The sequence below is a fragment of the Equus asinus genome, chromosome 28, assembly GCF_041296235.1.
Source record: "Equus asinus isolate D_3611 breed Donkey chromosome 28, EquAss-T2T_v2, whole genome shotgun sequence".
NCBI lineage: Eukaryota > Metazoa > Chordata > Mammalia > Perissodactyla > Equidae > Equus > Equus asinus.
Window position 1 is genome coordinate 36,754,277 of NC_091817.1, and position 24,564 is coordinate 36,778,840.

Genomic DNA, 24,564 nt, shown 5'->3' on the forward strand with positions numbered 1-24,564 from the left:
AACCACAATGAAATACCACTATGCATCTACTAGCATGACTTAAAAAATATTAATAATACCAAGTGCTGGTGAGGATGCAGAGCACCTGGGAGCTCTCATGCAGTGGTGGGAGAGATGTAAAAATGCTATACCCACTTTAAAGAACCGTTTGCCAGTTTCTTACAGAGTTAAACGTACAGTTACCATATAATTTAGTAATCCCACTCCTAGTATTTACCAAAAGAAATAGAAACCTCTGTCACACAAAATTGTTGTGTGCCTATTTATAGCAGCTTTATTCTTTTTTTTTTTTTTTAAGATTTTATTTTTTCCTTTTTCTCCCCAAAGCCCCCCGGTACATAGTTGTGTATTCTTCGTTGTGGGTTCTTCTAGTTGTGGCATGTGGGACGCTGCCTCAGCGTGGTCTGATGAGCAGTGCCATGTCTGCGCCCAGGATTCGAACCAACGAAACACTGGGCCGCCTGCAGCAGAGCGTGCGAACTTAACCACTCGGCCACGGGGCCAGCCCCATAGCAGCTTTATTCTTAATTGCTAAAAGCAGGAAACAACCCAAATGCCCATCAACTGGTGAAGGGATAAACTGTGGTATGTCGGTATAGTGGAAGACTGCACAGCAATGAAAAAGAACAAACCACTGATACATGTAACTATATGGATGAATCTCAAATATATTATCGTAAGTGAAAGAAGGAAATCTCAAAGGGATTCTATATGATTCCATTTATATGACATTCTGGAAAAGGCAGAAACTATACTGATGAAGAACACATCAGTGTTTGCCAGAGATTGAGATAGGAGAAAGGCTTGACCAAAAAGGGGCAGCCTGAGGGAATTAATTTTTTTTTGTGCTTTTTGGTGAGGAAGATTGGCCCTGAGCTAACATCTGTTGCTCATCTTCTGCTTTTTTTTTCTCCCCAAAGCCCCAGCACGTGGTTGGATATCCTAGTTGTAGGTCATTCTGGTTCTTCTGTGTGGGATGCTGCCACAGCATGGCCTGATGAGTGGTGTGCAGGTCCGCACCCAGGATCCGAACCATGAACCCCAGGCCGCCAAAGCAGAGCATGCCAACTTAACCACTTGGCCGTGGAGCCAGCACCTGAGAGAATTTTTTGGACGATCAAACTGTTGTATATCCATCACCATAATCAAAATACCTAACTCTGTGCATTTGTCAAACTCATAGAATTATACACCAAAAAGAGTGATTTTTACTGTGTGTAATTAAAATGTAAATATTTTTTAAAAGCAAAAAAACCTTTGTGATCATAATAGCTAAAAAATTTGCAAAAAGTTTATCTCCACTGGTCAAATAAATTAGAACAATAAGATTCCACTTTTGCTTTTAAAAGTGGCAAAGAGGACCGGCCCCATGGCCTAGTGGTTAAGTTTGGTGTGCTCCGCTTTGGCAGCCCTGGTTCGGTTCCTGAACGCAGACCTACACCACTCATTGGTGTCCATGCTGTGGCAGCGACCCACAAAATAGAGGAAGATTGGCACAGATATTAGCTCAGGACAAATCTTCCTCAGGAAAAAAAAAATGGCAAAGAAAAACAAATGATAATACACAGTGATGCCAGGGAAAATGAACACTCAGTGCTGGGTGAGGAAAATCTGGTAATAAATGGTAAAAGCCTTCAAATTCTGCATCCCTTTGCTAAATAACTTTCAGTTCTCAGAATCTAACCTGAGAAAATTCAAGGTGGCTTATAATAATAGTAATAAATTGGCAGCAACTTAAATGTCCAGAATTAGAGCATTGCTTAATGTACTATGAGACGGCCATATCCATGTAATGGAATACGGAGTACCATTAAAAACGTTGTAGAAAACATAATGATATGGTAAACTAGCCCTGTATATGAAGTACGATAAAAATCATTAAAGGATATATTCCAAATTTCAAGGGATTTTTTTAATCTCTAATTTTTCCCCTTTTTTAACTTTTATAATCATATATTCAGTTCAAAATGTTGGGGGGAAAGTATAAAAAAGGAACAGAAGAGATAGAAACCAACATATTAGCTTAGCTATTGGGATCGCTTCAGTGGAGAATTCAGTTGGACCCATGGTCAGATGTACTTTCTACTACTTTTCCCCAAGTCTAGTCCTTGGGACAATCCTCTAGAGGGCGACTTTAGGTCTGTTGAGCAGACACACCCAGAATTGCCACCTCACAATAGGCATGTGGCGCAACAGGCTGGAAATACCGCCCTTGTCCTTTATTCTCCTGAGGCCTGGAGCGCTTTCCTCTCCTGCATGGAAACTGAAGGAGTTGGGGAGACTTGTTTCCCTCAACAGATATTTAAGGTCTTACTCAATTCTAAGATTCCATGTCTTCTTTTAGCAAAACTGAGATTTAATCCTTGGGACTTTTAAAGTGTAGCTTCTCCAGTCTAGTTCATCAAAGGTCTTCCAAAGACAGATGTTATTGAAGAACTTATACAAATCATCACAAATCATTTAATAGTTTAAGCTTTCCTAGCCAGCAGATTAAAGACCACAGGCAAAAATACAAATATTAACATTATATTAACTAAGTCCCCATGATTATGCAAAAATAATTATGAAATTACTTCTCAGTGTTCCATATAATATAGGGCCAAATAATTGAAATTTATTAATCATATCCACCTTCACCTTTACGTGACGATGTCACCTTCTTGAATCCTGCAATATCTGCTCATTGGTTTCTCCTATGATCTTCCCATCCAGGTGGTCTTCCTCACGTTGTTATCCTCACTGATGCTGAACAGGATGCCGTGGCTTCACAAAGAGAAGGAACAACAGACAAAGAGGATCTTGGCACTTTGGGGTAATTTGGGTTGTTCTAACTACTAATATCTAATTTTGCAAAGAGCAGATTATATCAGAACAGTGGGAGTCCAGCCACCTCACTGACTCACATTTATCCACGAAGGAATCTTGTCTCTAATCAGCTGCTTGCTCCTCCTCCTCTGCCCCCGGGGAACCAATCTGTCCCCAGAACTCATTATGCCTTCCTCCCTGGATTATCGCATCCTCTCAATGCTTCAACTCTCCCCTGTATTCTAGATCTCTTTCTCAGTCTCTTTCCTGCTCCTGAGCCCCAGATACTATTTCCAACTCCTCCCCAGCTGTATCTGATACCTGCAGGTGTCTCAAATTAACCATGCTCCAAACAGAATTATTTGCCTGCCCTGCAAATCCACTTTTTCTCTCCAATTAAGAGCATCAGTGTCCTTTAAAAATGTCAGAGTACTGCTAAATTCCTCCCTCATTCCCCACATTCAGTCCCCAAGCCTGAGGGATTTTATCCTCTACGTAACTGACTGGACCTACTTTTATCACATGGATGGACCTCACTAACACACTGGTGGGCAAAAAAGCAAGTTGCAAAAAAATTAAAACAATACTTCAATCATGCATGTCTTGCTTAGAGGATATTTCTCTCTCTATTTTTTTTTTAATGAAGAAATGCATGGGAATGATAAACTCAAATTCAGAAGAGGATTAGCTCTCTGTAGAAAAGAAGGGATACCATCAGAGAGGTACACGACAGACTTTCTGTTGGCCATCGCTTATTTCTTAAACTGAGCGGTGGACACATTACTAAGGGAGAGGTACCCCATTCCTTAATAAGATTAAAAACAATTAATAATCTCACTTCAGACTGCCTTCCTAGCCCCCATTTCACTTTTCCATGCTCTTGAATTGCTGTTCCCTCTGCCTAAAATGACTTGTTTTTATTATCCTTGTCCTTGTTTATCTGGAGAATTATATCTGACACATCCTTCAAAACAAATGTCAAATATCACTTCCTCTATGACACCTTCTCGACTTCCTCACGGAGATTTATTTTCTTCCTCTTCAGTGATCCACGCTGGCAAGTTTTATGTCATATGTCATTCCCTCTCTCTCCATCTTGATTTAAATATCTCTAGGTACATCTCAGTGTGGTCTACAGACCAACAGCATTGGCATCTCCTGGAACTGTCAAAAATGCAGAATCTGCATTTTAACGAAATTCCCAAGTGATTCCTATGCACCTTAAAATTTGAGAAACGCTGGTCTAAAACAGTACTCCCAAACTGTAGTCCAGTTTGTTTCTAATCCAAGATAAATACAGAAATTGAGAGTAATTTAGAAACTTTTATCACAATTGAGCAGACTAATTTTAGGCATATTGAATCTAATTTTCAATATGGGGCTTGTATTTTGTATGCCTCTGGTCTATTTCATTTTTCTAGTAATTAATTTTTATTGTATTTTATAAAAGTATCATTCCCCAGTGGATTGGGATTTAAAAAAAAAGTCCTTCCTGAGAGTTTGAGAAGCGCTGTTTAGATAGCTTTATTCTTTGTTTCTTCAACATCTAACTGGAGGTGCTCATAGTAGAGTGTCAACAATTGTTGATGAATAACTGCTTAATAATATATAACGCGTTTTTGGTCTACATTTGAATTTTTGGCAGCAAAATGTTCTTCATCGTTACCTGGCTCAAGAGATAAGAACAACCCCATCTATGTAGCCCCAGCTATGAACAGTCCAGTTAAGCGCCTGGAAAGACCCTTGAAAGACAAGCAACTCTTCAAGCTGACAGGAGATATTGTGGGTATGGAGAGGAAATGGTGGCATGTTGATACCGCGGCTCGTTTCCCAGCGAGGAAAGGGGGAGTGAGAATAAGATGGAAAATACAGAAGGGTGGAAAAGTATATTAAAATATTCCCCTTGAAAACTTCTGGATTCCAGTAAACTTGGAGTCTTGAAATCTAATTGTGTGCTTGAATAAGTTACTTTCCCAACCTACAAAATGTAATAATAAAACGTGATCTGCATACTTCACAGGGTGGAGGAAAAAATGAATGTTTTGAAAAATAGCGATCCTATTAGTGCAAGGTTCAATGCCTGGTTCAGCATAGCTAGTATCTGGATTGTTGGATTCCCTGGACCAAAGAAGACACATTCTGTTTTTATGGTGCCTTCCCTTCTTGTGAACACAGGTGGTCTATGGACAGCTGAGGAGGGACGGGGTGGAAGGGGGGTGGTTTGGGAGACATTTAGTTTTGAGAACTAAAGTAAAACGTTTTTTTGTTGGGGATTTTATGTATTTTAAGTAAAATTTCTGATTAGTGGCAGAATAATTCTGAGAAGGAATATGCGGATATAAATAGATAGATATAGATATCACTAAGAGCCAAATGCTTTGGTTTATCTGGTTACGATTATTAGGTTGAACCACATGAGCTGGCCAATTTTTGACTGTTTTTGACCTGTAAAAGTCTATAGGCTTAGGACAAATGAAGAAAAAGGTATAGAAGATTTCTAAGCTAACCGCTCAACTATGATTCTTTTCTCTTCTACTCTAGTACAAATCCTCTTCCTTATCCTGTTGGTGACTGTGGCCTACTCTGCACAGAACTCTAGTAGATTTTACCTCCATCAAGCTATCCAGAAGAGCTTTTCTCACGGTTTCTCAGAGATCAAACTTCTTGAGCATTTCTACCCCTGGGCCAATCGCACCCTCCTCCCCAACCTGTACGGAGACTACAGTGGTGAGAACACAGTCCCAGGGCCCAGCCATGCAAATGTGGGGTGCAGTTAGTTTTCCAAGACCCCAGCACGACACATTAGCACACTGAGAAATGTTAGCTGGTTTTTCAATATGGCTGCACCTCGGTGGGCACCCCAAAGGTCCACTCCGTGGGCCTCATCTAAGCAGGTTCAGGTTTGTCTGCTCACCCAAGGGTGATCAGGCCCATAGGAGCTGATACCCACTGGTGAGTCTCACAAGAGTCTGATAAACATGAATGAGAACCTATTCACTTAAGCCATGAAAAGTAACCAGGGTGATCCCGGGGACTGGTTGCCGCCTTGTGAAGGAGGGAACCACATGTCGCTGCGAAGGTTGTTCAATGAGGACAGGACCAGGAAAACAGTGAAACCAGAAAGATCTACATACCAGATGACATTTTGATATATTGCCTGATGTGCAATCTTTCCCAGGCCTGTGATGTGTCTGTCTGACTCTTCTTGTGTGGTTGTCCAGTTCAGTTCCACAAACATGTATTGAACACCTAATATGCTGGGAACTCCTAGGAGCTAATGAGAAAAAGATGGATATAATATGGTTTGTACCCTCACAGAACCTCACTGTCAGGAGTTAGTATGCTTTGCCCTAGACAGTGTTGGAGAAATGCTAAAAAACTTCTTTCCTAAGGAAGGCTTCTTGTTCAGTATTTTTCACCGGTTACCAACATTTGTCATATTTTAACTTCGTATCTTGTTAAGTAAGCTATATTCTGCAAATTGTCGCGTTCTCTTCCTTTAACAGAAGATTGATGGCTTCTTGTTAGGAACTGGAACATCTAGGTCCCTGGAAAAAACAATCTAAAAGACATGTTCATCTCAGCAAACACTTAAAGTCTTTTCTTAAAGGTCTGCTTGGTGCATCTGGGGGCATTGTTACCGTTGGCAACTCCTATTCCTTGCATGTTGATTCTTTCTGGTTCAGTTTTAGATGGTGACAGTTCTAGGTTCAGGGCACATTCTTTTTGCAGTCTGTAACTCTGTCTGTGCTGAATAAAATATTGACTAAATGAAAAGTGAATCGAACCCTGAGTGGCTAAGGCTAGTGCCATCACAATAGGCATGGTTCCCCTCTTGGACTCCTTGGCTCTGCGGTATGGTGTCATGGTCCCAGAGTACAGACTCAGAAGCCAGACTGCCCAGGTGCACATTCTCACTCTCCGCTTACTAACAGTGTGTTCTTGGGTAAATTACTCAATTTTCTGTACTTCAGTTTCCCCATCTATACAATGGGGATAGTATTAGGACCTACCGTATAAGATTGATGTGAATATTAAAAACTTAATAGGTCTAAGTGCTTAGAACAGTGTCTGGCACATAGTCTCACTGGGTAAGTGTTAGCTGCTGTTATGAACTGGGTACCTGGGGCTCTGGCCAATCTACTAGAACCATAAAGTGTACATGAGTTACCTGGACATGCTAAGAAAGAGCAACAGCAGTCTGTCGATATAGATAAAGAGAGAATTAAGTAGACATGGGGTGAAAAGCAGTAAAATTGTCACTGACATGGTTTCTCTCTTCAACTACTAAAAAATCTGTACTTTCAGGATTGACATAGCCTGGTCGTATGAGTCCACGTGTTTTCAGGAACATTGAAGCTCGAGCCATTCACAGCAGATAATCTGTATCCTGTAAATACATGACTTTCCTAATAGTCTAGTCCAGTGTTTGGTCACATTTAGGGAAGAATCATCTTTTAATTTCATTAAAATTTCTCTTGCAGCAATTTAAACTTGCTTTTTGTCTTTTGGCTTTCTTCTGAGGTGGAAACAGATGATCAAAATTCTACCATAATTTTATGATTTTCTTTTTTTTTATTTTTGCAAATAATGTTTTTATTAATGTTATGATAGATTACAACCTTGTGAGATTTCAGTTGTACATTTTTGTTAGTCATGTTGTGGGTACACCACCTCCCCCTCTGTGCCCTCCCCCCACCCCCCCTTTTCCCTGGTAACCACCGATCAGATCTCCTTATCAATATACTAACCTCCACCTATGAGTGGAGTCATATAGAGTTCGTCTTTCTCTGACTGGCTTATTTCGCTTAACATAATACCCTCGAGGTCCATCCACATTGTTGTGAATGGGCCAATTTTGTCTTTTTTTATGGCTGAGTAGTATTCCATTGTGTATATATACCACATCTTCTTTATCCAATCATCAGTTTCTGGGCATGTAGGCTGGTTCCACGTCTTGGCTATTGTAAATAATGCTGCGATGAACATAGGGGTGCAACGGACTCTTGAGATTTCTGATATCAGGTTCTTAGGATAGATACCCAGTAATGGGATGGCTGGGTCATAGGGTATTTCTATTTTTAACTTTTTGAGAAATCTCCATACTGTTTTCCATAGTGGCTGTACCAATTTGCATTCCCACCAACAGTGTATGAGGGTTCCTTTTTCTCCACATCCTCTCCAACATTTGTCACTCTTGGTTTTGGATGTTTTTGCCAATCTAACGGGTGTAAGGTGATATCTTAGTGTAGTTTTGATTTGCATTTCCCTGATGATTAGCGATGATGAACATCTTTTCTTGTGTCTATTGGCCATATTCATATCTTCTTTTGAGAAATGTCTGTTCATGTCCTCTGCCCATTTTTTGATCGGGTTGTTTGTTTTTTTGTTGCTAATCAGTGTGAGTTCTTTGTATATTATGGAGATTAACCCATTGTCAGATAAGTGGCTTGTAAATATTTTTTCCCAATTAGTGAGCTGTTTTTTTGTTTCAATCCTGTTTTCCCTTGCCTTGAAGAAGGTCTTTAGTCTGATGAAGTCCCATTTGTTTGTTCTTTCTATTGTTTCCCTCAACTGAGGAGTTATAGTGTCCAAAAAGATTCTTTTGAAACTGATGTCAAAGAGTGTACTGCCTATATTCTCTTCCAAAAGACTTATTGTCTCAGGCCTAATCTTTAGGTCTTTGATCCATTTTGAGTTTATTTTGGTGTGTGGTGAAAAAGAATGGTCAATTTTCAATCTTTTGCATGTGGCTGTCCAGTTTTCCCAGCACCATTTGTTGAAGAGACTTTCTTTTCTCCATTGTATGCCCTCTGCTCCTTTGTCGAAGATTAGCTGTCCATAGATGTGTGGTTTTATCTCTGGGCTTTCAATTCTGTTCCATTGATCTGTGGACCTGTTTTTGTACCAGTACCATGCTGTTTTGATCACTGTAGCTTTGTAGTATGTTTTGAAATCAGGGATTGTGATTCCGCCGGCTTTGTTTTTGCTCAGGATTGCTTTAGCAATTCGCAGTCTTTTGTTGCCCCATATGAATTTTAGGATTGTTTGTTCAATTTCTGTGAAGAATGCTCTTGGGATTCTGATTGGGATAGCATTGAATCTGTATATTGCTTTAGGTAGTATGGACATTTTAACTATGTTTATTCTTCCAATCCATGTGCAAGGAATGTCTTTCCATCTCTTTATGTCATCGTCAATTTCTTTCAAGAAAGTCTTGTAGTTTTCATTGTATAGATCCTTCACTTCCTTGGTTAAGTTTATCCCACGGTATTTTATTCTTTTTGTTGCGATTGTGAATGGGATTGAGTTCTTGAGTTCTTTTTCTGTTAGTTCATTGTTAGTGTATAGAAATGCTACTGATTTATGCACGTTAATTTTATACCCTGCTACTTTGCTGTAGTTGTTGATTATTTCTAATAGTTTTTCTATGGATTCTTTGGGGTTTTCTATATATAAGATCATGTCGTCTGCAAACAACGAGAGTTTTACTTCTTCGTTACCTATTTGGATTCCTTTTATTTCTTTTTCCTGCCGAATTGCTCTGGCCAGCACCTCCAGTACTATGTTGAATAGGAGTGGTGAAAGTGGGCACCCTTGTCTTGTTCCTGTCCTCAGAGGGATGGCTTTCAGTTTTTGTCCATTGAGTATGATGTTGGCTGTGGGTCTATCATATATGGGCTTTATTATGTTGAAGTACTTTCCTTCTATACCCATTTTACTGAGGGTTTTATCATAAATGGGTGTTGGATCTTGTCGAATGCTTTCTCTGCATCTATTGAGATGATCATGTGGTTTTTGTTTTTCATTTTGTTGATGTAGTGTATCACGTTGATTGACTTGCGGATGTTGAACCATCCCTGTGTCTCTGGTATAAATCCCACTTGATCATGGTGTATAATCTTTTTGATGTATTGCTGTATTCAGTTTGCCAAAATTTTGTTGAGGATTTTTGCATCTATGTTCATCAGTGATATCGGCCTATAGTTCTCCTTCTTTGTGTTGTCCTTGTCAGGTTTGGGGATCAGAGTGATGTTGGCTTCATAGAATGTGTTAGGGAGTTCTCCATCTTTCTCAATTTTCTGAACAGTTTGAGGAGAATAGGTATTAAGTCTTCTTTGAATGTTTGGTAGAATTCTCCAGAGAAGCCGTCTGGTCCTGGACTCTTATTTTTGGGGAGGTTTTTGATTACCGTTTCTATTTCCTTACTTGTGATTGGCCTATTCAGATTCTCCATTTCTTCCTGATTCAGTTTGGGGAGATTGTAGGAGTCTAGGAATTTGTCCATTTCTTCCAGGTTGTTCAATTTGTTGGCATATAGTTTTTCATAGTATTCTCTTATGATCTCTTGTATTTCATTGGTATCTGTTGTGATTTCTCCTCTGTCATTCCTAATTTTATTAATTTGCGATTTCTCTCTTCTTTTCTTGGTGAGTCTGGCTAGGGGTTTGTCAATTTTGTTAATTCTTTCGAAGAACCAACTCTTTGTTTCATTGATCCTTTCTATTGTCTTTTTTGTTTCAATATCGTTTATTTCTGCTCTTATTTTTATTATTTTCCTCCTTCTACTGACTCTGGGCTTTGTTTGTTCTTCTTTTTCTAGTTCTGTTAGGTGTCGTTTGAGGTTGCTTATGTGAGCTTTTTCTTGTTTAGGGAGGTGAGCCTGTATTGCGATGAATTTCCCTCTTAGGACTGCTTTTGCTGCATCCCAAATGATTTGGTATGTCGTGTTCTCATTTTCATTAGTCTCCAGATAAAATTTGATTTCTTCTTTAATTTCTTCAATGATCCATTGTTTGTTGAGAAGCATGTTGTTTAGTCTCCACATTTTTGCACCTTTCTCTGCTTTTTTCTTGTAGTTGATTTCTAGTTTAATAACATTATGATCAGAAAAGATGCTTGATATTATTTCAACTCTCTTGTATTTATTGATGTTTGCTTTGGTTCCCAAAATATGGTCAATCCTTGAGAATGTTCCATGTGCACTTGAGAAGAATGTGTAACCTGCTGTTTTTGGATGAAGTGTTCTATATATATCTATTAAGTCCATCTGGTCTAATTTTTCATTTAATTCCATTATTTCCTTGTTGATTTTCTGTCTGGATGTTCTGTCCATTGGTGTTAATGGTGTGTTGAGGTCCCCTACTATTATTGTATTGTTGTTGATGTCTTCTTTTAGTTCTATTAAGAGTTGCTTTACAAATTTTGGTGCTCCTGTGTTGGGTGCATATATATTTATAAGTGTTATGTCTTCTTGGTGGAGAGTCCCTTTTATCATTATATACTGTCCCTCTTTATCTTTCTTTATCTGTTTTGCTTTGAAATCTACCTTGTCTGATATTAGTATAGCGACACCTGCTTTCTTTTGTTCATTATTGGCTTGGAGTATTGTTCTCCATCCCTTCACTCTGAGTCTGTGTTTGTCTTTGGGGCTGAGGTGTGTTTCCTGGAGGCAGCATATTGTTGGATCTTGTTATTTGATCCATCCTGCCACTCTGTGTCTTTTGATTGGGGAGTTCAATCCATTTACATTTAGAGTGATTATTGAGATGTGGGGGCCTACCACTACCATTTTGTGTCTTGTTTTCCGGTTTTCTTCAATTTCCTTTGTTTCTCGTCCCATGGTTTAATCTGTTCTCATGTAGAGCTGCTACTCTCTGTTGTTGTCCTTCTACTTACCTCCTCTGCTCTTGGTTTTGTAGCCCCTTTCCTATTTTGGATTTTTCAGGAATGAGGGTTTTCCTGAGGATTTCCTGTAGAGGAGGTTTTGTGGCAATGAACTCCCTTAATTTTTGTTTATCTGGGAAAGTTTTTATTTCTCCATCATATTTGAAGGATATTTTCACTGGGTAGAGAATTCTCGGCTGTAGATTTTTGTCCTTCAGATTTTTGAATATATCATTCCACTCTCTTCTAGCCTGTAAAGTTTCTGCTGAGAAATCTGCTGATAGCCTGATGGGGGTTCCTTTGTAGGTTAGTTTCTTTTGCCTGGCTGTCCTTAGTATTTTCTCCTTGTCGTTGACTTTTGCTAGCTTCACTACTATATGCCGTGGAGTTGGTCTTCTTGCATTGATAAAGTTTGGAGATCTATTGGCTTCTGTCACCTGAAGATCCATCTCTCTCACCAGATTTGGGAAGTTCTCAGCCATTATTTCTTTGAATAGGCTTTCTGCCCCTTTCTCCTTCTCTTCTCCCTCTGGTATACCTATAATCCTTACGTTGCATCTCCTAATTGTGTCTGATAATTCTCGGAGAGTTTCTTCATTTCTTTTTAGTCTTGCTTCTCTCTCCTCCTCTGCCTGCAGCAATTCTATATTGCCATCTTCCAAATTGCTAATTCTTTCCTCCATATTATCAGCCCTACTGTTCAGAGCATCTAGATTTTTCTTAATCTCCTCTATTGTCTTCTTCATTTCCAATATTTCTGTTTGGTTCTTCTTTATCGTATTAAACTCTTTTGTGACATAGCTCCTGAACTCGTTGAGTTGTCGGTCAGAATTCTCTCTTAACTCATTGAGTATTTTAATGATGGCTGTTTTGAAGTCATCATCATTTTCTTTGGGATTGTTTTCTGTGTATTTGTTACTTTCTTTCTGTTCTGGAGATTTAATGTATTTTTTCATATTGCTTGATGTTGTTGATTTGTGCCTCCGCATGGAGATAGAGTTTAGTTGTTCCTTTCACTTGTTTCAGCTGCTGCAGTGGGGGAGCAGCTGTTTATACTGCACCAACCAGGAACCCTGTCCGCAGTTGCTAACTGGGCCTGGGCCCCTCCTCGTAGTCACAGTGGTCCTTTGGATTCCCTCCTCTGCCGTGGGGGCCGTCATAGGGGGGTTTCAGGCTGCTGGTGCCTACTGTTGCAGCCCACCTAGATGTGCTCCCTCCTTGGGGTCTGCAACGGTGTTATGGGCTTTTCCAGTGGCCAGGGGTGGGATCACTTATATTTGTCGCTCCGTTGCTGTCGGCACCCACCGAATCTCACTTGTCCTCTATGGGTCGCAGGAGAGCTATTGGCATCTTCTACAGTCTGTGCTTAGTTCACCTAGCTATGCTACTTTTGCCCTGGGGTCTTCCAGCCTTGTGGCTGCCGGCTGGGTGTTTTCTACTGGTGCTGTGCAGAGGCTTTCCCTAATGCTACTGTGAGCCTGTAGGGTTTCCCCCTAGGCTACAGAGCTGGGTCTCTGGAACTCCCCCCAGCCCCAGTCCTCTCCGAGATCTCCGGCAATCCCTAGTCCCACAGGGCGGGCAACGGCAGCTGGGGGTCGCCCCGCCCTCCGGGATTCTCTCCGGGACTCTCCCGGAGCCGTGAATGCTGGGCGTGGCCCCTCTGCTAATGGCAGACAGAGAGTTTTGTCTGCTGCCCGGGCGTAACTCCGGAGCTTCCCCTCCGGGTCGCAGAGCCGGCCTTTGAAACTTCCCCCAGCCCCAGTCCGCTCAGAGATCTCTGGCAATCCCTAGCCCCACCGTGCCAGCAGTGGCAGCCGGGAGACCTCCGTACCCTCAGCAACTCTCTCTGGGACCCTCCAGGCGCCGCGAACACCAGGCGGGGTCTCCCTGCCAATGGCGGGGAGAGACTCTCCCCGCGGGCCCTGGTGTGCAATTCCAAAGTTTCCCTCTGCGTTCAGGAGTAATTGCGGGGGGTTTAGGTAGGGTTCTGGTCACCTGTTTCCACCGTGGCTCCTCTGTTGTGTGCTCGCTTCTGCCCTAGATGTGTGCAGATCTTCTGGGGGCGTCCGTTGGAAGAAAGCCGCCTGCGGGTACTAGGCTGCTCGGTCAGGTTCGGAGAGTTTTCACCTATTTCCACATCCTCCCGGAGGAAAGTCCGTCCGCCTGCCTTCCGATGTATAGTCGCGTGGGTATCTCAGACGTCCTGAGACGCTGTCTGGATATCCCTCGCCAAGTGATAAGTGTCCAAATAATTGTAGACTCGAAGGGGGAGAGACAAAGAGGACTACTCACGGCGCCATCTTGGATGCTCCTCCCTCCATGATTTTCTTTTAAGATGCAAAATGGGGGCTGGCTCCGTGGCCAAGTGGTTAAGTTTGTGTGCTCCGCTGCAGCGGCCCAGGGTTCAGATCCTGGGCGCAGACATGGCACTGCTCGTCAGGCCACGTTGAGGCCGCGTCCCACATCCCACAACTAGAAGGACATGCAACTAAGATGTACAACTGTGTACGGGGGGGTGGGGGGGGTTAGGGAGATAAAGCAGAAAAAAAAAAAAAAAGATTGGCAACAGTTGTTAGCCCAGGTGCCAATCCTTAAAAAACAAAAAAAAGATGCAAAATGAGACCATCTTTGAAGGTTGTCACCTTTACCTTCCTCTTTTATCTTCCGCAGAACCCTAGGTCCTTTACAAACTACTGCAAACCTCTCCTTGCCAGATTCTCTAACATAATCTTTTTCTTTTATTTAAAACATTTTTTAATAATTAAAACATGAATATGGAGAAAATTCAAGTGAACAACAGGGTATGTTGCGCGACTCCCCATTGTCCCTGAATCCTCCTTCTTTCTTTCCAAGAGGTAACTACGTCCCAATTTATTATATATTCTTCGAGGTAATCTATGCATTCGCAAATGTATTTGCTGATAAATGGTAGCCTACTATAAAAACTGTCATTCATTTTGCCTTTTTCCATTAATAATTTACCTGGAGATTGTTCCATCAGTTGTGTTTTGTTCCTTTACCATGTAGTATTCCATTGCCTGGATGTACCATAATTTATAACCCTGTTGATAGACATTTAGATTGTTTCCAATCTTTTACTGTTAACAACAATACTACCATTAATATCCTTTTACATATGTAATTTCACATGTACAAATATATCTGTAAAATAAATACATTGAAAAGACTTGCTAAAAATGTATTTGTTTTTTTAAAGATTGGCACCTGAGCTAACAACTATTGCCCATCTTTTTTTTTTTATTATTGCTTTTTCTCCCCAAATCCCCCCAGTACATTAATTGTATATTTTAGTTGTGGGTCCTTCTAGTTGTGGCATGTGGGATGCCACCTCAACATGACCTGACGAGCAGTGCCATGTCTGCGCCCAGGATCCGAACCAGCGAAACCCTGGGCCGCCGAAGCAGAGCGCGTGAACTTAACCACTCAGCCATGGGGCTGGCCCCATAAAAATGTATATTGTTTTAATTTAGAAGGATATTGCCAAATTGTTCTCCTTAGTTGTTGTACTTGTTAACACTCCCATTAGCAATGTATGAGAGTGTCTGCTCATATCCCCAACAGCCCAGTGAAAATTGGGGTTTCGAACAATACGTATAGCTCTGAAGTATCCTAAAGGCTTTGCGAAGGAACTCATGAGAACATGCAAGTCTAAACTAAAGTAGGTACCATTTTTTACCTCTCTTATGGGCAAAACTTGCCTCTGCTCTTGCTCTTCTTCATTCTCTCCTCCCCATATTATTTTTTAAAAACATAAATCTGTGTTACTCCCTTGTTCAAAACCTCCCAATGGATTCCCATCATACTTAAAATCTCAAACCCTTTCCAAAGCCTGCAAGGAGGACCTGCCTGTCCGGCCCCTGGCTCCGTCTGTTACTTCACCCCCTGCTCCTCCAGCCCTCATTCACTACAGCCACACAAGCGTCCGTGCTCTCCTTGAATACGCCAAGCATGCTCTCAGCTCGGGGCCTTGGAACTTGCTGTTGCCCTGACTGGGTTCTGCATTGGGTGCTCCAAAATTTGCTTGGGTCTCTCTCATAAGCCACCTCCTCAGAGAAACGTTCTTTAATCGTCCTACGTAAATGAATAGCTCTGCTCCCTCCCCACCAAACACTCTTTCCCTTCATCCTACAGAATTTTTCTTCATAGCGCTGCCATTCCCTGAATGCTGTTTGCTTATTGCCTCTCCCTCCTCAGATGCGGGCTCTCTGTGGACAGAGATTCTTTCATTCACTGTTGTGTTCCCAGCACCTCAAACAGGACCTGGTGGATGTGAGCACTCAGGACATATTGATTGAAAGAAAGAATGTCGTTCCGTAATCTTTGCCCATTTTTCAGTGGTCTCCTTGGTTTTGTTTTCTTGTTTTGATATACAGGCACTTTTTATATATTAAGAACTTATATAGTTGTAGATATAGATTTAGATATTTATATAGACACTAAGTATGAACTAGTAAAGATTAATTTAGGGAACTGATATCTTTCTGATGTTGTCATCCTATCTGGGAGTAGGGCATGCTTTTCTGTTTATTCTCATCTTCGTTTGTATCTCTCAGTAATATTCGAAATTGCTCTTCATATGATTCTTGCACATCTCTTGTTGGGTTTATTTTATCTTTTGTGTTGCTATTGTAAATAAGATCTTATTTCTCTAAACCTTTTAAGTAAATATTGTTTGGAGATATGAAGACTATTGATTTCTTTATATGTAGTACCCAGCTACCTTGCTGAGTTATCTTTTGTAAGCAATAGTTTTTCAGTTGATTTTCTTTTTCCCAAGCTTTGTTGAGGTGTAATTGACAAATAAAAATTGTATGTATTTAAGTTACAACATGACATTTTGATACATGAATACATTGTGAAATAATTACCACAATCAAGCTAATTAACATAGCCATCATCTCACATAGTTATGTTTCTTGTTTTGTTTTTGGTGTGGCAGGAACACTTAAGATCCATTCTCTTAGCAAATTTCAAATACACAATATGGTACTTAATGATCATAATGGTAACCTTAATGATCATGCTGTACATTAGTTCTCCAGAACTTACTCATTTTATAACTGAAAGTTTGTACACTTTGACCAGCATCTCCCCATTTTCCCCACCCCCCGAGCCCCTAGTTACTACTGTTTCACTCTCTGATTCTATGAGTTCAACTTTTTTAGATTCCACATATAAGTGAGATCATACAGTATTTGCTTTTCTCTGCCTGTCTTATTTCACCTAGCATAATGTCCTTCAGGTTCATCCATGTTGTAGCAAATGGTAGCATTTCCTTCTCTTTTTATGGATGAATAAACTCCATTATATACATATACCACGTTATCTTTGTACATTCCTACATCAACAGATACAGATTGTTTCTGTAGCTTGGCTATCATGAATAAGGCTGCAATGAACATGGGAGTGCAGATGTCTCTTCAAGATACTGATGTCATTTCCTTTTGATATATACCCAGTAGTGGGACTGCTAGATCATATAGTAGTTCTATTTTTAATTTCTTGAGGAACTTCCATACTAGCTTCTGTAATGGCTGTACCAATTTACATTCCCACCAACAGTGTATGAAGATTCTCTTTTCTCCACACCTTCACCAATACTTGTTATCTTTTGTCTTCTTGATAGTAGCCATCCTAACAGGTATGAAGTGATATCTCATTGTGGTTTTGATTTGCATTTCCCTAATAATTAGTGATGTTGAGCACCTTTACATATATCTGTTGGCAATTTGTATGTCTTCTTTAGAAAAACATGTATTCAGGTCCTTTGCCCATTTTTTTTCCCTTGAAGATTGGCACCTGAGCTAACATCGGTTGCCAATCTTCTTTTTTTCTTCACCCCAAAGCCCCCCAGTACACGGTTGTATATTCTAGTTGTGGGTCCTTCTGGTTGTGCTATGCGGGACGCCGCCTCAGCATGGCTTGATGAGCGGTGCTAGGTCCGCACCCAGGATTCCAACTGCTGAAACCCAGGGCCACCGAAGCAGAGCACGTGAACTCAACCACTTGGCCACCGGGTCAGCCCCTCCGTTTTTTAATTGGGTTATTTGTTTTTTTGGTATTGAGTTGTATGAGTTCTTTATATATTTTTGATATTAATCCCTTATGAGATATGTGGTTTGCAAATATTTTCTCCCATTTCATAGGTTGCCTTTTCATTCTGTTGATGGTTTCCTTTGCTGTGCAGAAGCTTTTTAGTTTGATGTAGTCTCACTTCTTTGTTTTTGCTTTTGTTGTCTGTGTTTGTGGTGTCATATCCAAAATATTGCCAACACCAATCTCAAGGAGTTTTTTTCCTATGTTTTCTTCTAGTAGTTTTACTGTTTCAGGTCTTACATTTAAGTTGTTAATCCATTTGGAGTTGATTTTTGTATATGGCATAAAATAAGGGTCCAATTTCATTCTTTTGTGTCTGGAAATCCAGTTTTCACAGCACCATTTGTTGAAGAGACTAACCTTTCCCCATTGTGTATTCTTGACAGACGTGTCATAGATTGGTTGACTGTGTATGTGTTGGTTTAATTCTGGGCTCTCTATTCAGTTCCATTGGTCTCTGTGTCTGTTTTTATGCCAATACCGTACTGTTTTGATTACTATAGTTTTTTAATATAGTTTGAACCAGGAAGTGTGATGCCTCCAGCTTTGTTCTCTCTCAAGATTACTTTGGCTATTTGAGGTCTCTTGTGGTTCCATACAAATTTTAGAATTGTTTTTTGTATTTCTGTGAAAAATGCCATTGGAATTTTGATAAAAATTGCATTGAATCTGTAGATCTCTGGGTAGTATGGACATTTTAACAATATTAATTCTTCCCATCCATGAACATGGGGTGTCTTTCCATTTATTTTTGTCTTCTTCATTCTTTCATCAGTGTCTTATGGTTTTCTTTCTACAGATCTTTCACCTCCTTGGTTAACTTTATTCCTGAGTATTTTATTCTTTTTGATACCTTTGTAAATGAGATTGTTTTCTTAATTTCTTTTTCAGATAGTTCATTGTTAGAATAACAAAATGCAACTAATTCTTGTATGTTGACTTTATATCCTGCAATTTTACTGAACTCACTCATTAGTTTTCACACTAATAGTTTTTGGTGGAGTCTTTAGGGTTTTCTATATGTAAGATCATGCCATCTGCAACAGAGACAATTTTACTTCCTCCTTTCCAATTTGGATGCCTTTTATTTCTTTTTCTTGCCTGATCGCTCTGGGTAGGGCTTCCAGTACTGTGTCGAACAGAAGCGGCAAGTGTGAGTGTCTTTGTCTTGTTCCCAATCTTAGAGGAAAAGCTTTCAGTTTTTCACCACTGAGTGTGTTATTAGCTGTGGGTTTGACATATGTGACCTTTATTATATTGAGGTACATCCCTTCTATGCCTAATTTGTCAAATGCTTTTTCTGCATCTGTTGAGATCATCATATGATTTTAATCCTTTATTCCATTAATGTGATGTATGTTTATTAAATGAGTATCTTGAATCATCCTTGCATCCCAGGAGTAAATCCCATTTGGGATATGTTGTATGATCCTTTTAAAATGTGCTGTTGAATTTATTTTGCTGATATTTCGTTGAGGATTTTTGCATCTATGTTCATCAGGGATATTAGCTTATAATTTTCTTTTCTTGTAGTGTCCTTATCTGGCTTTGGTATGAGGGTATTGCTGGCCTCATAAAGTGAGTGTTCCTTCCTCTTCAATATTTTTGAAGAGTTTGAGAAGGGTTGGTGTTAATTCTTCCTTAGATGTTAGGTAGAATTCACCCATGAAGCTCTCTGGTCCTGGGCTTTTGTTTGTTGGGAGTTTTTTGATTACTCATTCAATCTCTTTACTCATTATTGGTCTGTTCAGATTTTCTATTTCTTCATGATTCAGTCTTGGTAGGTTGTATTTTTCTAGGAATTTACCCATTTCTTCTAGGTTATCCATATTATTGGTATGTAATTTTTCATAGTAGTCTCTTATGATTCTTTATATTTCTTTGATATCAGTTGTAATATCTCCTCTCGCATTTATGATTTTATTTGAGGCCTCTCTCTCTCTCTTTTTTAGTTAGCCTAGCTAAAAGTTTGTTAATTTTGTTTATCTTTCAAAAAAACCAGCTCTCATTTTTGTTGATCTTTTTCTATTTTCTTTCTTGTCTCTATTTCATTTATTTCTACTCTAATCTTTATTATTTCCTTCCTTCTGCTAACTTTGGGCTTCATTTGTTCCTCTTTTACTAGTTCCTTGAGGTGTAAAGTTAGGCTGTTTATTTGGTTTTTTTCCCTTAATGCAGGTGTTTATCACTATAAAGTTTCCTCTTAGAATTGCTTTTGCTCCATCCCATAAGTTTTGGTATGAACATTTGTGCTTCCCTTTTTCTTTGTCTCAAGACACTTCTTGATTTCCCTTTTGATTTCTTTTATAACCCGTTGGTAGTTCGGGAGTGTGTTGTTTAATCTCCACATATTTGTAAATTTTCCAGTTTTATTCTTGTAATTGGTTTCTAGTTTAATGTCACTATGGTCAGAAAAAGTAGTTGATAATGATTTAAAATCTTCTTAAATTTGTTAACACTTGCTTTGTGGCCCAAAATATGATCTATCCTGGAGAATGTTCCAAGTACACTTGAGAAGAATGTGTGTTATGGTGTTGTTGAATGGAATGTTCTGTGTATATCTGTTAGGTCCATTTGGTCTATCGCGTTATTCAAGTCTGCTGTTTCCTTGTTGATTTTCTGTCTGGATGATCTATGCCTTGTTGAAAGTGGATATTGAAGTCCCCTACTATTATCATATTGCTGTCTGTTTGTTCCTTAAGTTCTATTAATGTTTGTTTTACATATTTAGGTCTCCAAAGTTAAGTACATATATATATATACAATTGTTATGTCCTCTTGATGACTTGACCCCTTCACACTATATAGTGACCTTCCTTGTCTCTTGTGACTGAGTTTAACTGAAAGTCTATTTTATGTCATATAAGTATAGCTACTCCTGCTCTCTTTTGATTATCATTTGTATGGAATATATTTTTCTATGCCTTCATTTTCAACCTATGTGTGTCCTTAAAGCTAAAGTGAGTCTCTCAAAGGCAGCATATTGTAAGATCTTGTATTTTTATTCATTCAGCCACTCTATGTCTTTTGATTGGAGAATTTAATTATTTACATGTAATTATTGATAGGTAAGAATTAACTATTGTCATTTTGTTAATTGTTTTCTGGACTGTTTTGTAGCTCCTTTGTTCCTTTCTTCCTCTCTTGCTGTCTTCTTTTGTGGTTTATTTTTTGTAGTGGTATGCTTTAATTCCTCTCCCTTTATCTTTTGTGTATCTACGATAGGTTTTGCTTTGTGGTTACCATAAGGCTTACATAAAACATCTTATAGTTATTACAGTCTATTTTAAGCTGACATCTTACCTTCAATCACATACAAAAACTCTATACTTTTACTTCTCCTCTCCTCACATTTTATGATATTCATGTCACACTTTACTCCTGTTTATATTGTGCATCCATTAACAAATTATTGTAGTGATAGTTATTTTTAATACTATTGTCTTTTAACTTTAATACTGGAGATTAAAATGATTTACAAACCAATATTACAGTATTACAGTATTCTGAATTTGACTATATATTTTCCTTTGCCAGTGAATTTTGTACTTTCATATGTTTTCATATTGTTATGTAGAATTCTTTCCTTTCAACTTGAAGAACTCCCTTTAGCATTTCTGGAAAGGCAGATCTACTGGCGGTGAATTCCCTAAGCTTTTGTTTCTCTAGGAATGTCTTTACCTCTCCTTCATTTCTGAAGGACAGTTTTGATGGATATAGTATTCTTGGTTGGCAGCTTTTTTTTCTTTCAGCACTTTGAATATATCATCCTACTCCCTCCTGGACTGCAAGGTTTCTGCTGAGAAATCCACTGATAGCCTTATGGGAATTTCTTTGTATGAAGAGTTGTTTTTTCTCTTGCTGCTTTCAAAATTCTCTTTGCCTTTGACTTTCATATAAAGTTAACCTTCTTTGGCTTGATCTTGTTTGGGGTACTTCAAGCTTCATGCACCTGGATGTCCATACCTCTCCCAAAATTTGGGAAATTTCAGCTATTATTTCTTTAAATAAGCTTTCTGCCCCTTTCTCTCTCTCTCTTTTCTCCTTTGGGACTCCCATGATATGTATATTTGTTCTTTCGACAGTGTCCATAATTCACATAGGCTTTCTTCACTCTTTGTCATTCTTTTTTCTTTTGTTCCTCTAACTGGCTAATTTCAAATGACCTATCTTTGAGTTCACCAATTCTTTCATCTACATGATTAAGCCTGCCTTTATAGTGCTCTGTTGAATCTTTCAGTTCTGTCATTGTATTCTTCAGCTCCAGGATTCCTGTTTGGCTCTTTTTTGTGGTTTCTATTTCTTTATTAAACTTCTTGTTTTGCTCATGCATTGTTTTCCTAATTTTGTTTAGTTGTCTATCTGTGTTCTCTTGCATTTCTTTGAGTTTCTTTAAGATGATTATTTTGAATTTTTTGTCAGGCAATTCATAGATCTCCGTTTCTTTGGGGTCAGTTACTGGAGCTTTATTAGTTTCCTTTGGTGGTGTCATGTTTGCCTGATTCTTTGTGATCCAATATATCCTTGTGTTGATATCTATATGTTTGAAGAAGAAAACACCTTTTGCAGTCTTTACATTCTGGTTTTAGCAGGTAAAGACCTTCTCCTGTTAGTTCTCCAGGCTGATGGGATTACCTCTGGTGTCTCAGTTGAGCTGGGTTGGAGACAGGTCATGTGGCTCTTGCTGGGTCCCACAGTAGGGTCCACGATTTTTGGGCCTATTACTAGGTGCTCAGGGAGGCATAAATCCTGCCTGGTCCCTGGGTGGACAAAACTGACCCCAGAACTTTGTTCAGTACAACAGACACTGGGTCAAGGGTCTGCTTCAGCCACAGATGGCAGGCCTGTTACCAGGTGCATGGAGGGGTGTGACTCCCATCAGGTCCCTAAGAAGGCTCTTGCCAGGTCACTGGGTAGGTCCCCAATCAGGCATGACTGGCCCTGCACCAAGTCCCAAGGCTGCTTCAGGGTCCACAACCAGGGCAGATGTCTACAGACCTAGTTCTGGAGCCATTGATAGGCATATCTCCCACTGGGTCCCCAGCAGATGAGACTGTTCCCTGACCGTGGCTGAGAGGGCCTGGTGCCAAGTTATATGGCAATTTCAGGATCTGCAGTCAGATGAGGTCAGTGAGCTCACCTCCAGGGTCACTGACAGACATGTTTCCAAGCAGGTCCCTGGACTGGCAGGACTGCTCTTGTACTGAAGCTAGGAGGGACTGAAGCCCCATAATAGGACTGTTTCAGGATCTACAATCAGACTGTGTTTGTTTGGCTTGCCTCCAGGGCCTTCTGGACCATGGCTGAGAGGGGCTAGAGCAAGATCACAGGCCGCTTCAGGGTCCACTGAGGTCTGCAGGCCTGTTATCTGAGACACAGACGAGAGTGATTCCTCCCAGGTCCTTTGTCATATGATGCCAATGGTAGGACCAAGGCCAAATGGGGCTGTAGCTGAGTGAGCAGGGTGACAGAGCTGTTTCTGGATCTGTAGCTGGCACAATAATTGGTGAGTCAGCCACCTGGGTATGGGCTTGCCTTCTCAAAACAGCCCTCATCAGTCTTGGACTCCACTGTGGCTTCACAAGCTCCTGTCTGGATCCCAAAGCTCCCACAAAGGCACTTTTGTCTGTGGATGGCTGCCAAATTATTGTTTTGAGGAGAGATATAAGCAGGGGACTTCCCATTCCACCATCTTGCTGACATCTTTCAGTTTATTCTCATGATTTATCTAGACCATTATCTACATATCATTTAAAAATTATGATAATTTCACTTCTTCCTTTTTAAGTTTTATACCTCTTGTTTCTTTTTCTAATCTGGTTGCATTAGCTAGCAACTCCAAAAATGTTTTTTAAAAATAGTAGTAAAAAGTGTGCATTTTTTGTTACTAACTTGAGGCAATTTTTTAAATGGTTTCTTGTACTCTCTCATTAGGATTTATTACTGATGGGAACTCCTTTCTTTTGGGCAACGTTCTGCTTCGTCAGATTCGCATTCCTGGTGCCATACTCTTTCCACCTGGAGTATCTCCCCAAGAACAAGTGAGGCCGTCTCACCAAGATCAGGAGGATAAAGAGAACTATGGGGTTAACTGGGGCCCCCCTGAAACAAACATCACAAAATCAGACAGCATGTGGCATTATCAGAATCAGGAGACACTGGGTGGCTATCCCATCCAAGGGGAATTTGCCACTTACTCAGGAGGAGGATATGTTGTGAGACTTGGAAGAAACTCCAGTACTGCAAACAGGTGAGCAAGCCTGAGCCCTGAACAGGAGGACCAAGATGTCTGCTTCTGTCCATTCTTAGGACACTTAGGAATCGAGGACCCATTTGAGTACAGTAGTGCCCCCTTATCTTCAGTTTTGCTTTCTGAGGTTTCAGTTACCCACAGTGAACCACGGTTGGAAAATAACGCTACATTACCATGCCTATGTCATTCACCTCACTTCCTCTCCTCATGAAGGCATTATCTCATCTCTCAGCATCACGAGAAGGATGAGTACAGTACAGCAAGATATTTTTAGAGAGATACTACACTTACATAACTTTTAGTACAGTATATTGTTATAATTGTTATATTTTATTGTTAGTGTTAATCTCTTACTGTGCCTGATTTCTAAATTAAACTTTATCATAAGTATGTATGTATAGGAAAAAACAGTATACAGGGTTCGGTGCTATCTGTGGTTTCAGGCATCCACTGGGGGTCTTGGAACATCCTCCGTGGATAAGGGGGGACTACTCTAGTTTCAACAGTTACTGTAATGCCACTGTATTGTCTGTGACATTTGCAGACATTTTTATTTTAAGACTTTTAAGGAAATGTATGTTTTAGTGTAAAAATTCCCTGTTCAACCTCAAACTACAGGTATGTTTTGGTTTGGCAATTTTCCAAATCTCATTTCTTTTCTCCTCAGGAAAACACATATCAGTTTCAATTCTAGCTGTAGATGAACTAAGGTGACTTTCATT

General features: G+C 39.9%; 1 protein-coding gene across 1 annotated transcript in view; it reads left to right on the plus strand.

The window, feature by feature from the left end:
- The window catches only part of PKD1L3 (polycystin 1 like 3, transient receptor potential channel interacting), an 81,411-nt gene that overhangs the window by 42,094 nt on the left and 14,753 nt on the right, over positions 1-24,564 (plus strand). Inside the window, exons 22-25 of the mRNA XM_070500490.1 lie at positions 2,713-2,812; positions 4,451-4,591; positions 5,347-5,532; positions 23,524-23,839. Coding sequence (XP_070356591.1) covers positions 2,713-2,812; positions 4,451-4,591; positions 5,347-5,532; positions 23,524-23,839 — 743 coding nt within the window. The remainder of the gene's footprint in view (positions 1-2,712; positions 2,813-4,450; positions 4,592-5,346; positions 5,533-23,523; positions 23,840-24,564) is intronic.